Source organism: Watersipora subatra, chromosome 7, assembly GCF_963576615.1.
Source record: "Watersipora subatra chromosome 7, tzWatSuba1.1, whole genome shotgun sequence".
Classification (NCBI taxonomy): Eukaryota; Metazoa; Bryozoa; class Gymnolaemata; order Cheilostomatida; family Watersiporidae; genus Watersipora; species Watersipora subatra.
This window is the reverse complement of record NC_088714.1, coordinates 39,857,382-39,873,665: the sequence shown is the minus strand read 5'-3', so window position 1 is coordinate 39,873,665 and position 16,284 is coordinate 39,857,382. Positions and strand designations below refer to the sequence as shown.

General features: G+C 38.3%; 1 protein-coding gene across 9 annotated transcripts in view; it reads left to right on the top strand.

Annotated features, from left to right (window-relative positions):
- Positions 1-14,970, top strand: part of LOC137401230 (coronin-2B-like) — a 53,859-nt gene extending 38,889 nt beyond the window's left edge. For 4 of the 9 annotated variants that reach the window (XM_068087638.1, XM_068087639.1, XM_068087634.1 and 1 more), the window contains 6 exons: positions 1,086-1,202; positions 5,171-5,391; positions 7,685-7,868; positions 9,855-10,868; positions 12,299-12,382; positions 14,255-14,970. In XM_068087638.1, coding sequence (XP_067943739.1) covers positions 1,086-1,202; positions 5,171-5,391; positions 7,685-7,868; positions 9,855-10,868; positions 12,299-12,382; positions 14,255-14,386 — 1,752 coding nt within the window. In that variant the 3' untranslated portion in view covers positions 14,387-14,970. Of the gene's footprint in view, positions 1-1,085; positions 1,203-5,170; positions 5,392-7,684; positions 7,869-8,874; positions 9,004-9,854; positions 10,869-12,298; positions 12,383-14,254 lie in introns of all 9 variants that reach the window. The other 5 variants (XM_068087641.1, XM_068087640.1, XM_068087637.1 and 2 more) reach the window with 4 other exon arrangements.
- Positions 14,971-16,284: the final 1,314 nt, after the last annotated feature.

Sequence of the window (16,284 nt, the reverse complement as noted above, 5' to 3'; positions counted from 1 at the left end):
TAATCCCATTTACAAATATTTGGCAGTTGAAACCTATCTCTGAGGCAAATGCCCCAGTATCAGGTATTTGAAAGAATGTAAGCTAAATCGTATAACATGGGTTTATTGCTTTAACATAAAACAATAATAAGCATAGATGTGTCAGCGAATACTGCTACATCTATGGAACATGGCGGCAGGTTTCGCTTATGGCCAATTGACATATTATACTTAGTTTTATAGTTGGTACAGAACCAGCCTGACAATTGCAGCTCTAATAGTTATGTCTGCTGTATTAAAAGAGTTGGTTTTGGTTCTGAAGCTATATATGTCAAGTATAGATGCTTTGTTTATTTTCTTAGCAGCGTAACTGCCTGCTTTTGCAACTGCCTGCAGCCGCTAATCGCATTGTAGCATTTACCTCGCTTCAGCTTGATTCACTGGTGTCCAGGCAAGCTATAAAAGTAATAAGGGGATTATCTTTCCATGAAACTTAGACTGTCAGCGAAACTATTTGGAAATGATGTACTAATAACCAGATGCGAATCTCCCAAATATATATTGTTGACGGATGCTGCCGATTTGCTTCTTGTGTTCATGGTTCCTCAGGACAGCGGGATAGAAAAGGGTTCATATTCCAGTTATAAATATCACTCTAATCATGGACTAATGCACTTCTAAGTAATTCCTTTTCTTTTAAGGTATGAATGTAGCATATCTTGCTCTAGTTGGTTATACAAAACTATGGAAGCGCGTTGACAAATCAGAGACATGGTCACATGTTCATAGATTTTGATTGGTCAAACATATTTCTCCAATTTGACCTTGCCTAGCACACTCAAAACTGTTGCAACTTTGGATTCAAATAGAAAAAGTTTACAGTGTGACATGATTCATGTGTGATCAATGGACATTTTGTTTCTCGATGTCTTGGTTGATAAATTTCTCTGAGACACAAACTCACCTATCTAGATGTTGGCCGGTTTATGCGTGGGGTTTTGGGTTACGTTTACAAGTCGACCTTAGATGTGGTCTGTTTGCCTGTTCACCCGTTCACTCTCTGGTCTGTCAGGAGGGGTGCATGCATGTGTGTCACCTATTGCTAGGTTAAGCCTGTCCAGAAGTCTTACGAAGTCAAACCTCCACCTAAGAATGCTCCAGCATCCCTCCAGAATATCTACAAGCTTTGTACAGACACTAGCAAAGTGAGCCTAGAGGTGAAGGTTGGTGGTTTGGCTGCTGCTTTTTTCCTTTTTGCTGCGTTTCTGCTTTATGCTCGATGTTTTTGCTAAAGTAATGACTTGCTCTAAAGTTATCAATTCTGTCCTCAAATAAAAGTCAACTCAAATGAACACAACTGATTTAAAAATGTGATGGCCACTAGCTGCTGTATATTTGTTTAGAGTTTTTTTGACAAAGTTAAATAAAATTCTGAGATAGGACACTCAGATCCAGACAACAGATCCGCAGTGTGTCATCTGCAAGGTGGGAATGGCGAAACTCCGCAAGTCAAGAGCGTTTTGTTCACAAATTTATATAAAATGTTACATGGGTGTGAAAAATGAAAACTGCACTTGCGAAATGATGTACAAGAAATTGCTGCGCTGGCTTTTCCATTTTAAACATTTTCCACACTATAGTCGTTCTTATTTTGAGCGATACAAGAGTGTGCTGCTATAACCTCTGACCTTAAATTTTTCATATTTTCAACAAAGCAACCGTGTTAATCTACGACATGAGAATGTCCGCTCAAACACTTATCACACGGTAACTTAATGTCCGCTCAAACACTTATCACATGGTAACTTAATGTGCGCACAACTCCAAACACTTATCACATGGTAACTTAATGTGCGCACAACTCCAAATCCGCCACTGCATCACGGAAACATAGTCTATGGTAATTATTGTACGCAATATTTAGTGCTGTCTTCTCTGATGGCTGGCATTCATATTTTAAAACTACAAAATATATATTGCTCGTGATGCACTCAATAATGTTTATGCAGGATTTCTCCTTACAGCATTGTTTACACTATCGGTAGCGCGATGACTATCTAGCGATTTTGAGCCGATGCACTAAAACCTCAATTTGTCGACGAGTTGGCAATCTGGTGACTAGCTTTTTATGCTGAATCAACTAGATGCTTGCTTAAAGTTCTCCAAATTAGTTGCTATCAGGAATTGAAATGTGACCATTAGGTGTACGGCTGTAACTTTTGGGAAATAAATTGTTTCTTTCGTCAATAAGAAGTACTTTTCTTGAATAAAATAAATTTTTATATGACTCATAAATGAAGCACATCAACTTGCTAGTGTCTATCATGTGTGCTCATTGGATGTCATGATTGATCTAGTGTCTCTCACCAATCAGAGCAATACTTTTGGTGATTTTTAATGATGTCATTAGGTTTCAGCTCTTAGGGATAAGTGATTTATATTCTGCGACAACTCCTGTTTTCAGAAAGTAACGTTTTATTACCAGCTATTCCTCTAGTGTGATTGTGTCTTGGTGTGATGTCAGAATTAACATTTGTAACCTGTCAGCATTAAAAGTTGACTTGCAACAAAATTCACATTACAGTTATTTGGTATCATAAGATTTACCATGTTTTACTCTGTTGTGTTGTAGGTGCAAAATATATGGGAATGTGATTACAAGCTCTTAAAAGCTAAAAAACGAACAGTTAATCGCAGCCACACGAGACCGCCGTAGTTTGGATTCGCTTTCCAAAACGGCTCAAATGGGACGTAGTTGTTACAGGATGGTTTCTGTTTACACTTTCATGCAACCTTATTCGTCGAAATATTTTCACAAATATACTTCACGCATTCAATAAAACCATGTCTATTGTTCTTACGCGTCTGTTTTATCATCATTGTAATGCTGCCACTTTTAGCACTGATATCTTATAACTTACCGTAAGAATTCGTTAAACTTTTTAACCTTAGCTCGAAGGAGTACATATCATTGTCTGATAATCATGACGAGCCTGTTGGTCACATGTGATAATCGAAAAGTGCTGCAAAAATTATTTTCGAAGTATTGGGTCACATGATCAGATTACAACTTGACGATTAGTAATGCCGAAACAAAACTGTAAAGTAGCGAGCATCTATATTTGATACGGGGTCTTCGGTAAAACCCGAAGTGTTTGTCATAAACTAGTGCTACGATAAGTTTTATATTGAGCTTTTTATTGGCCTTTCAATTCACGTGAGAACATCACGTGACAAAACGATAAACAAACTGTAATGACTACGTCAGATAAATACCCCGTAAACAGATTCCAATCTACGGCGGCTTTTCGTTTTTGAGCTTTTAAGAGCTTGTAATCACATTTCCACGTATTTGGCACCTACAACACAACAGAGTAAAACATGGTGAATCTTTTGATACCAAATAACTGTAATATGAATTTTATTGCAAGTCAACCTTTAACATGTCAAAACCATTTTTAGATTGCCCTTTCTCAGTGTTTTAAAGGAGAGAATTCTATGATTGATGTGCTCTTTTTGCACAAAACCTTCGAGATTTGCATTATGGATTTTCCATTTGCTTTTAGTTCTGCTGGAAATTATGTTAAGAAGCCCATGTCTCATTTGTTTAATTTTGTAAAACTTGGCTGTCATCCAGTCTTTAAATTGAATCAGAGTCATTTTGTTTAAAGCGCAACTTTAAGATATTAAATTAGTATTTAGGTCAAAATCTATTCCGAAGTCAGTGAGTATTCAAGCGTGTTTAATAAGGTCTTATAGTAAATGTCTATAACTCTGCATATTTACTGATGCTAAAGAATGGAGCAGAATTTTCACGGCAGCACTGCTAGACTTCTGTGTAAACAATTGACTCTTTAGCCAGTTGGCAGCGCTTCAAGTTAACACATTTAATCCGACAGCGATACATCTTTCGAGATTTTTAATTTTCTTTATATTATCTATCTCACCTTGAATGGTTTGAAACTCGCAGTTATGTAACATGTTCCGTTTCTCATCCAACACTATTTTCTCATTCCCTAAGGATTTCATTTATTCTCTATTGAAAAAAAAAACATTTTTAATTGGATGCTGCCTGTTAATTGCGAGCTTTCTCCTGGATGCTGGTGCGCTGTGCCAGTCTACGAATTATGGCTCTTTAGAATGTCTCTCCCTCACTGTCTAACTGCTACTTACATCACACTCATGCTTGCATTTGATTGGTCACTCTGTTGTGCGGCTTGGCCCAGTAGCATGTAGTTGGCATACGAGGTGTATACATTAGTGCTAGACATGCTTGCACAGGTTACTTGACTGTGGTATGCCATGTGACATGTCTGCACAGGTTCCTTGACTGTGGTATGCCGTGTGACATGTCTGCACCGGTTCCTTGACCGTGGTCTGCCGTGTGACATGTCTGCACAGGTTTCTTGACTGTGGTATGCCGTGTGTGGAGGTTGTCTGCAATTGGCAAGCTCTTGATGCTCCCATAACATTCCGTGGATATTTTGGAAAGTTTGTATTTTTCTAATTTTAACTCTAATTTTTGAGTTTGTTAGACATATGGTGAAATACTTATGTGACTATCAACTTTGTAGGTGTTTATTTTATTGTCAAGTCTAGTTTCCATTTATGCAAGGACAGATTCTCCTTCTACATTTTCTATAAACTTGATTGGTAAATTGGTCTTGAGCTAGCTTTTCAACAACTGACAGAAACAGGCTGTTCATCCGCTTAAAGGGTCGCTCATGGGAAATTTTAAAAGATTTTATCACCAAGCATGTATGTTTGTTGTTTTAGTTGATCTGACTGCCAAGATATTTCAACGTTAAACTTAACCAAACTTGATCGTGATTAAATGCTTACAAAAGGACTTCACCAAACATGACGTCAGTAGTAGTAGCATTTACCGTTTGTCCCTCTCGGATGACATCGTCTCCTGCGTTCAAGTTCAGTGTTCCGTGTTCCGTGTTAAACTTGAATTAATACGCGGTTAAATTCGTGGTGATCGCGGTTAAACCGCTCCACCGAGCGGTTTAACCGCGATCAAGTTTAGTTGATATTAATTTTGAAACATCCTGGCATTCAGATCACCTCAAACATCAAAAACAACTTCAAATGATTAAAAGTACAGATACTTTTTGATAAAATCGACTAAATTTTTGTGTAAGTTCATCTTTAAACTTACCCACAGTTTATATCGTTGTTTTTGTAGTCGAATGATTCGAGATTAAGCTCTATGCAGCATGAGTCATCTCCTTCTGACAGCAATGTGCTGCCTTCACAGATGCGGCAGCATCGGGGACAACGACAGGAGTTGCTGTGGAATGAGTCTCATACAAGGCAGGCACAACCGCGGGAGTTTCAGGCATCACCTATTCAACATCAGCCACACCGGGACTCTCCACACCAGCAGCCCAAGTCAGCCCATGTCAGGTGAGTCATCCATTATCCAGGAGCATAGACATAGCGGTGCAGAGTTTCTTTGGTTGACTGAGCATCAGCATCATTAGCCTGGTGATGATGCTTCCTTCATAGAAGTGCTTGTCAACATAGCTGAGAGCTTCATGTATTGATATGTTCTAGCCATATTGTTAGTATCCAGTTGTAGCCATATTGTTAGTATCCAGTTGTAGCCATATTGTTAGTATCCAGTTGTAGCCGTATTGTTAGTATCCGGTTGTAGCCATATTGTTAGTATCCAGTTGTAGCCATATTGTTAGTATCCAGTTGTAGCCATATTGTTAGTATCCAGTTGTAGCCATATTGTTAGTATCCAGTTGTAGCCGTATTGTTAGTATCCAGTTGTAGCCATATTGTTAGTATCCAGTTGTAGCCATATTGTTAGTATCCAGTTGTAGCCATATTGTTAGTATCCAGTTGTAGCCATATTGTTAGTATCCAGTTGTAGCCATATTGTTAGTATCCGGTTGTAGCCATATTGTTAGTATCCAGTTGTAGCCATATTGTTAGTATCCGGTTGTAGCCATATTGTTAGTATCCAGTTGTAGCCATATTGTTAGTATCCGGTTGTAGCCATATTGTTAGTATCCAGTTGTAGCCATATTGTTAGTATCCAGTTGTAGCCATATTGTTAGTATCCAGTTGTAGCCATATTGTTAGTATCCAGTTGTAGCCATATTTTCATATACAGTGGAACCTCTTCTTACAAAAGAATTATATGAAATATCATATCATATAATTCATATCTCCAAATGAAAATTTCAAGCTGCCAAACGTCTTATGGTAGAAATTTTGCTTCGACTCTCGAAAAATATCTCAAGATATAAAAGGTAAAAGTCGTTTTATATTTTGACTAACTGGTTTGTTTCATATTTTTTGCTAATTTGCTTCCCGTAGGTACAACGTGATGTACAACGTGATGTATAACGGGATGTACAACGTGATGTACAACAATGTGATGTGCAACGTGATGTACAACGTGATGTACAACGTGATGTGCAACGTGATGTACAACGTGATGTACAACGTGATGTGCAACGCGATGTACAACGTAATGTACATTGTGATGTACAACGCGATGTGAAACATGATGTAAAATGTGATTTACAACATGATGTACAATGTGATGTACAGTAAATGGCAAAAGTGTGTGTTCAACATATAGTTGGTAATCCTCACCTCGTAGTTGTCCTATATTGTATGGGGGTGCATAATAACTCCAATTTATATACCTTAATTAGAGAAATGAAATGAGTGAAGTGCATTCTAAGTCGTACCCACGAAAAGCCAATGGGCTGAGGCATAAAACTAACAAGTGGGCCAAACTAAAAAAGGCTTTTTGGCCTTTCATGTCTAGAAATATCTTTCATAAGTCAAGGCAAAATTTTTGCCAAAACACATGTTGTAACTTGAACATTTTGTATGTAGAGTCTTTCGCAAGTAGAGCTTCCACTGTATTGCGTATAGAGCTGTCAGCAGCATTTACATGCGCAATCTTGGAAAGGGCCCACCAAGAGTGACAAATCTAAGTTTGGCTTTGACAAATCAACATTTAGTAAAATATTTGATAAATCAATGCCTGGTTCCTGTATCGGCTGCAAAACCCCCGCAGTAACCCCTTGCAATACACTTGGTAGCTCTAGGCTCAGTGGCAAAAAAGCTGCATTTCATCATGATCGCATTAAAATAATCACTAGTGCTGACCTTTGACCTTTGACGGCGTCAAAAGTGCTGACCTTCACGTGTAAAGTGCATTTTGAGAAGGTTTTGCTTTTGACTCCTTGTAAAAGTTGAACAGCATTGAACCCTCGCGTTAACCGTCGACAACTACCGGTGGTAATCGGCGAGTAGTTTCATTTCAACTACCGCTATTTTCGTTTCTCATAGCGGTAGTTTCTCAGGGCTATCTGCCCTGTGATCCTGCCACCGGTGCTTGTAGCGTATATGGGAATCAGACTTTAAGGAGTGTGCCATATCATCAAGTCCCAGGTATATTGACAAACTTCCATGGGAAGATGTGGCATGTAAGCATAGCATGTAATACGACCTGTTTTTTCAAATTACTATCTGTAGCCTGTGCTGTTTGATATTTAGTTACCTTTCAAGATATTTCGCAGGTAAATCATCAAGCAATCTGGCACGAAAGACTATAGGATAGACAGCCATAGATATTACGCCAGTTTTCAATTTTGCACAACATAATTAAGATCTCTGTGTAGCTCTCAACTCCACATGTTACCCTCCTTGACTCGCGATGGTGTTGTAGACCCCATACTCAGGTTACACACAGTCATGAACAGGTTCCTCAGTACAGCCACCCACCCTCTGTTGAGGATACAGACAATCCTGGGCAGACATCTGAACCGTCTCTCTATACACAGCTGCAGCAGATTTCTACACAGCCTGAGCCTATATCTAGTCACCATGTGCAGTGCCCGCAGCCTCAGTCGGTACGCTCTTTTTTCAGTCTCCGCGCTAATCTACAAATGGTTACATCTATGAAACGTCTTTTATACTTCTACATAGTTAGGTTGTTGTTTAGCTTTGAATTGCGTCTCTTTTACCCATGACATAGTCTGTGCATTTAGCTGAACTGTTTGTTTGAACTCGGGGACGTGTTAATGTGTGTTCAGTGTGTCAAGAGTCTCATCGATGTTACTTCTCAGTCTGCTGTGTTTTTGCATGCAGTCCAGCTAACATTGGTATACCTTACTAACATACATTGGTAGATATGCACACTTTACCTCTAGAATGTTGAAACTTTTATATACATGTAGTTATTTAATTTTCAACTTGGGCAGACTAAGGTAAGGTCAATTAGTGATAGATTTTTAAGAATTTCATTTAAATGAATATCTCCTCAAACCACGAGACTAACGGGCTAGAATAGAAGTGCAGCTAAACAGAACTAAACACAATTGTGCTATAATTCATTAAACTGAAAATTCTAAAGCATAGTTTACAGCCCTTTGTGTTCCATGACATGTTGCAATCTTTTTGCTACTCCGCTATAGGTATTTCCACGATGCAAGAACAACTTTCTGGTGAACACTACTCAAGGTTTTTGTGTCTGTTTGTTTTATTCACAAACTGACTATAGGTATCACTACCGTCTTTCATCCTGATGTATTTGTAACTGATACAGCGACAGAAATTTCCTTATAAATTTTAACCACTCTCAGTTGCTAATCAGTTTTTATAAAAGTAGTTAATATCCTCCACATAATCATAACTAATAAATAAACATTACTGTACGCGTCTCAGTGTCAAATTAGTTCTCTTTTTTCCTATGTAGTTGTCCTTATTTTAAGTCTGGCATTGTGAATGTTTCATGTTCGCTAAAATACGTTAACGCCAAACTGCACTGTATTCTAGAAAGACACTCATTCCATTGTGCGTGTGTGTGACCCACAAACTGTTGCTTCCTCTGCATTCTGCTTGTCTTTCTTCAACTAGCTGAAATGGAAAAATAACCTAGCATGGCAGAAACCGGCAGCACCAGTTGGTAGTTCTGGTAATAACGTGGCGCCAGTTCAATTCAAGGTCATAGGTCAGCAGACATCCTCAGCCAGACAATTCAGACAGGTTGGTTGTGCTACTGCAGTTCTGATGTACTGGTATTTCAAACAATGGCTGACGTTCAATTTATACTGCCGATTGTCAGTTTTACTTGCCTTAGCTCGAATTATATCAAGTATTTCAATGAGAGCACATCCGGAATATCAGCAACTCATTTAATAAAGTATTAATGTTAGGGGTTTAGAGGAAAGACCTTGACCTTTGCATGCTTTTTTACTCTTCTATGTTTACTAACTATTGTCCACCTTTTCAGTGTTTGCTATCATATTTGTCAAGTTCTGACAATTTCACACTTTTAACCTTATAACTGGCAAATCACTCTGTGGAAATTTGTTTTTTGAGTGACTATTAAGAACTCACTAAATGTCAAATAGTAAGGGGATTGCTAAGTAGTCTTGGAGTTGTGGTCTACATTACTTTGGGTAAAAATTATTTTACTACCATGATTTCATGGTCTATCCATTTTTCGAACTATGCTCAAGGATGAATGACTCCGTATAAATTTTGTGAAATCCTAGTTTTTGCAGGCTATATATTGGGAGGAAAATTGAGACTGTTTTATGTTAGACATTTGTGTGAGAAAATAATTTGCAATAGTCGTTTTTATCCATAACAGATTTTGTTGGTGTGCAGAGGTGTTCGTGGAGGTAAAAATACCATCTTAAATTGTACATGCTTCTATGCATGGAAAATGGAAGTGTGGTTTGATCCGTTTGTTTGAGAGGACAATTTACACTGCATGAACAGTATTTGGTTATAGGCAGACGCATGAGGTTAAGTTAAGAAATATGTTTGGTTGTACCCTCTGAGACTGCAAAGACTTTGTTTGTAAATTATTCGTTGTTCTTCTTGTATAGTCGTTGGCAGAGTCAGCTCATCGTGAGTCAAGTCTGGATGCCGAATCAAATGTCTTTCCTCATAAGTCTTCCTATCTTACACCTGACTCCCACCATATGCGTTCTAAATCTTGTCCAGCACCTGGTGAACCAGGTGAACCAGTGCACTTTGAGGTACCTGGTCAGCTCGCCCCTCGATCACCTCAACCAACTATGCTCGCTATTCCTACCAAGGTTACATCGGAAGACAGTGGGCAAAGAGTAGAAGGTGCTGAAGATTATGGGAGGTTTACTCAGACTGAGAATATTGAGGTTCCAGTTCCGTACAGATACACATCATCTGTTATCTCCTCCCGCCATGACCCTAGTAGCCCTTCGAAGAACTTGTCCGAAGTGGAAAGGAAGAAGAAGCTCAAGCACATGAAACATAAGATAAAGAGATCAGCTTCCGCATCGAAAGTGGAAGCAGCCAAAAAGAGCTCTCACCAACCTGCTGATACGGGTGGCGCGCGGTCACCTCCACCTCGACTTGAGGAACATAAGCCAACGGTAGAATTAACTGAAGAACAGAGGAAGGAGCTGATATCTAAAAAAGTGGCTGAACTGAAGCGCATCAGAGATCTGGCTCGTGCTTACGCGGAAGGAAATCTTTCGGTGCGGCAACCGATTCTTGATGCTCGGGATCCTCCCAAAAAAGAACGTCGTCAGCCTGTTACAGAAATCATTGAACCGATGAGCAGAGATGTTCCGATGGCAACCGTTCAACCGGAAATGCAAGCTCCTAAGCGATCTGGTAAGAAGTCAAAAAAGCAGACGGAAAAAAGATTCGTAGTTCCAGCATTTGTGGAGGAAGGCAGAACAAATCAAGCGACAAACCAAGACAGCAAGCAAAGTCGCGATGAAAGAGATGATCTACGGAGCACTAATCTCTCCCGCTATGACAACGCCTCACCGATTGATTTTGAACAACTGCCCAAGTTTCCTGTGGAAGGTGTAACTGAGAAGATGGCTGACCGCAGGCCGGCTTTAAGCAAGGTAAACTTCGAGATTGAATCCCTAATCAGTGGTATCAACAGCAGTATTAACTTTTGGGACAGAAATGTGGACATATCTTCACGGTTGTCTCCAAATAAGATTACGCGATTGGCTAGTAACAAGGAGAGTGGAGTGACTAACGCGGATGATGATTTAGAGTTGCATGCCAAGAATGAAGCTCAACCTGCAGAGGCGATTGCTTCTAGTAGAGTGTTTTATGTTGGTGGTGTTGGCTTGTCAGACGCTAACATCCGCTACTCATGTGTTTCTCAATTGCCAGAGCATGCCAGCTTGCATGAAGCAATCTCCTGTTCATCTTTTTTCTCCAGTTATGAACCTGGTGCTTGCACTTGCAAGCTTCAGCGCTTCAACAATACATGCCAGCATCTCTGTTCTACCGATGTTCATTTTCGTCGCATTTCACCCTCTTCCCTTCAGCGCTCGTCTCCTCCGCAATTCTCACCATTCTTACACAGTTTTAGAGTTATTTCTCCTAGCAATGATCATATATCAGATTCTTCATTGTCTCTCTCCAAGTTTTCTTACCTCTCCTCATCGTCGAACAACCAGACCAGCTCATCAAGTCAATCACTGCTTTCCGCATTACACGGAAAGTTGCTTGAAAATGAGAATGAGGCTGTTTTATCTCCCGTGAGTTTGAAAGGCGTAAGTGGTGTTTCCCCCAACCAAACTCAACCCCGTTTCTCCAATGTAGATGGGAAAATAAATTCTGTGATGTGCAGTAGGCATCCTTACAGCAGATAGATTCTGGTTGCAGTGGAATTCTAGAAATGACTAGCCTGTCTCCCAAATGACATTCATAAGGGTTTGTACTGGAGGAAAGTGGCTGCTCCCTAACATGGTGTGCTTTCTAAAATTTTTCCTGATTGCACTACTTTCTTATTGATGTGTGCCCTGATTGGCTAGACCTTGGTGATCTTTTATAGTATGAACTAGTTTAGTAACCTTTGGTAGAATGTGCCTCTCACTATGTGACATGTGACAGAATTCAGTTACTTTGTAACACATGGCAGAAGGCTCCTATCATTGTGGCATACGATGAAAGGCTCTTGTCATGATGTGACATGTGACAGACGGCTCCTGTCATAGGGTGGCATGTGGCAGAGGACTCCTGCCATTATGTGACATTTGACAGAAGGCTCCTCTTACTCTATGTCATGCGGCAGAAAGCCTCTTTTACTTTACAAATTGTAGCAGGAGGTTTTTGCCACTGCGTGGCATGCCTCAGACGGCTCCTGTTACTTACAGTGTGACATGTGGCGGAAGGTTCTTGTTACTGTGTGACACATGGCATATGGTATATTTGCAGTGGTTTTTCTTTGTGGCTTAAGCGTGTCGTGTTCCAAGAATGCCACATATATTAATCATGCACCCTTATAGTGTTTACCTTGAGAGTGCCTTGTTTGCAGGTTTCAGCTCCTATAGCACCCCAGATGAAACCCAAGTCGCCTGTGTCTAGTGCTCAACCTACTTCAGCTCTTTCTAACGATGAGGTAGGCTCGCAATTCTTCACCGACAGCAAAATGTCTAGTTGCTTTCAAGAATAGATCATAAATGGTTCAAGTAAGCCCAACTTCTGACCACCGGCTAGAATTAATAATATTGAATTAGTATTAGAATTTTTGAATATAATTAATAACATTCCAGATTCAGTTTTGTTTATCTTGACAATTTCAATCTTGTCTTCAACATTTCTTAGAAAATATTTTTAATATATATATATATATATATATATATGTATGTATGTTTAATAGGAATATATATGTGTATGTTTAATAGGAATACATATGTGTATGTTTAATAGGAATACATATGTGTATGTTTAATAGGAATATATATGTGTATGTTTAATAGGAATATATATGTGTATGTTTAATAGGAATATATATGTGTATGTTTGATAGGAATATATATGTGTATGTTTAATAGGAATATATATGTGTATGTTTAATAGGAATATATATATGTGTATGTTTAATAGGAATATATATATGTGTATGTTTAATAGGAATATATATGCGTATGTTTAATAGGAATATATATGGGTATGTTTAATAAGAATATATATGCGTATGTTCAATAGGAATATATATGCGTATGTTTAATAGGAATATATATGCGTATGTTTAATAGGAATATATATGCGTAGGTTTAATAGGAATATATATGCATATGTTTATTAGGAATATATATGTATATGTTTAATAGGAATATATATGTGTATATATATATATACATATATACATGTTGTGTATTCAATGAGAACATAATATACTGTCAAACTTTGAAGTTAATTGATTCAGAACTTTCTGATGTCAAACCTGTTGTAAGTTGACACAAACAGTCTATCGAGAATACAATCTATCTTGTTTAATTCGTTTCGTGTTTCAAAGCCTTTATGATAAATACTTTAATTATATAAAGGTGTGAAACACTATAAAAATATGTAAATACCTTATAAAAATATGTAAAAACTGAATGAAAGTAAGTAACTTGTACATACAAAATCAATTAATAATAATCAATAGAAAGTTGTCGCTGATGTTACTTTACCATTGGACACTATAGCGGAGTGGTTGGTTCAGCAATGCTTGTGTTTAGAGGTGGATATAAATATACAGAGAGGAAGTTACTCCAACTTACAATTAGCTTGGATATAAATATACAGAGAGGAAGTTACTCCAACTTACAATTAGCTTGGATATAAATATACAGAGAGGAAGTTACTCCAACTTACAATTAGCTTGGATATAAATATACAGAGAGGAAGTTACTCCAACTTACAATTAGCTTGGATATAAATATACAGAGAGGAAGTTACTCCAACTTACAATTAGCTTGGATATAAATATACAGAGAGGAAGTTACTCCAACTTACAATTAGCTTGGATATAAATATACAGAGAGGAAGTTACTCCAACTTACAATTAGCTCATCTCTTATTTATCACTTTATACTGTTCAATTTTTTTATCAATTTTATCTTCTTATGAATGCACTGTTTCTAGAATCTTCATGTGTCGCATGTTGGAAATCGTTTTGAATGCCGAGTCAAATACATGTATTTGCTAAACATTTATCACTTTTTAAAATTTTTTTTTAGAGGTAATTGTGATTTGAGGCCTGCCTGCATACACACGCGTACAATTAGCATATGTTCCACAACGTTGCTTTAATGCATAGAATTCCTTTTCTGATTTTTATCGAAGCCATAGTTCAACCATAATAAATACAAGCAAATGTAATGAGTAATAATATAATAACTTATTAAGGCAATTGTTCTGAGAATGTTGCTAGTAATATGAGTGAAAGTAACCAATGTTTATCTAGCTACACGTTGTACATGTTTACATGTTATGTTTACAGCTGCACAAGGCTTACTTTAAACAGTGTGATGAAATCAAACTGTTGAGGCAGCAAAATAAAGCTAAAGACAAGAGAATAGAGTCACTAGAGAAGGAGCTCAGCCAACTCAAGAACATGATCATCCCCATGTGAGAGCCTGCGATGTATAACTCTATGGCGAGTAGCTATATGATGAGTGCCTCTGTGGTGGGTAACTCTATGACATGTAACTTTATAGTAAACATCGCCTATCAGGTAGTTCAGTGTAAAGTGGTTCTAGTTGGGTTTCTTCTCCTATGCACAAGACGGGGGAGTCTACCCGTCCAGCCTAAGTGCTCAGCTTCACTCTCTGTATTACCACTGCCACTCACTATTAGCAATATCAGACGGTCTATTTACTTACGGCTCTAGTAAGATATTTTTATATTCTTACTAACTTTTTAGTTTACTTTTGCTTGTGCAATACTCTATGGCCATGTGTGGTCATTTTATAGATAAAGTACTTTGATAGAGAAGATAACTCTTTTAGAGATTATTATATAGTTTATTTTGCTTGTATCCAGTTTTTAATCGTTAGAATATTTATTGTTTTCTTCGCCTACTTTAGTATCTACTATTTGTTTTTCATCTGCCATAGCTTCTACTGCAAGCCTCTCGTGTCTCTCCATCATGTTGGTGATTAGTTCAATCAGGTATATTTATAATTTTCTCCCCAAATACACTTGAGCTCAGGTTCAGCTTCTAGAATATTCTTTTTTTATCCACAGCAGAATTCAGAGTTGTCACACCTGCAAAAATAGTTTAAGCAATTTAGCCAGCAGTTATGTCAACAAAGGACTTAGCTGTTCTGTTTTATAAAACTGCTAGTGGAAACCATTCGTTACACTTTTAAAGGACAAAGCTCTGAATGCTTACTATAATAAGGGCTGTGTCCATCCGTCTATCTGAAGCCACAGGTTGAAATTAGAAAAATGATTGCATTATACAGGATTTGAACTCTTGACTTTCAGGTTTGTTATCCTGACATGCTCACACCTGCACTAATAGACCACCTCTTGTGTCTCAGAATAAACATGAACATAGTTATTCTGTGTGTTTTTTTGGCGAAGCGTAATCTCTTATGACACACTGGGCTGTCAGGGCACTTGTCAGGGCTGTCAGGGTACTTGTACAAATAAATTTAGTCAGTTTATTGTGGTTGAACATTTGCCTTGCATTGCATTCAACCATAAAGTGTTCAGTGCTATGCAGATGTTTCTATGGTTGGTTTGCACTGTGGCTGTCTATAAATTGTGCCAAAATTAGAAATTAGTTTGTGAGAATAATGACAAGTCGTAAAATGGCAGCAGGTTAAACATGTACAGTACATGAGTGCATAATTTCAAAGGCTAATGGAGTCAGAAAAATACATTATTTCATTTTAGGACTGTTCCCTCCTGTTGAGTCCAGCAATTCAGCTAGAGTTGGGTAGTGCATTCGTAAACTTCAACAGAGTATAGCGAGCTGGTTTCAGATCCCTCCTGTTGAGTTCAGCCAGTTGCATTTTAGGTAGCATTGGGTACAGCGCACTCTGTTGCCTTCAGTGGAGTCGAACAAACTGGTTTTAATTTGCGTTCTATCAAAAGGTTGTATGAAAGAAAGCACTAGATTCAGTGCTCTCCTTTAGCTGCAGCTGAAAATAGTAAGATCTTAAAATACAAGCCGCGATGCAAGAGCTGTCCGACCTTCATCCGCTTTCGGAGTTTGCTTCGCAAGTGGCAATGGGTAGGAAGGAACCTTTTTTTAAAACAAGAGTGATTTGCAAGGATTGGCCCAGTGTTAGTTTATATGAGTTTAACATCAGCATGTTAACAACAGAGTGGGATCTTACAAAACTGACTGAGGGCCTCATTTTTATGGAGCAAGTAGTGTTGAAGAATAATTGCAATTTGCAGATAGTAGCGAGATATGACTAACTAGTAGGGTAAAGGGAAGAGCAGTCTACGATTGATTAACCATGGCATCGTAAGGACCAGCTGCCAACAGCTCATGCATTGATGCCTAAGAGGAGG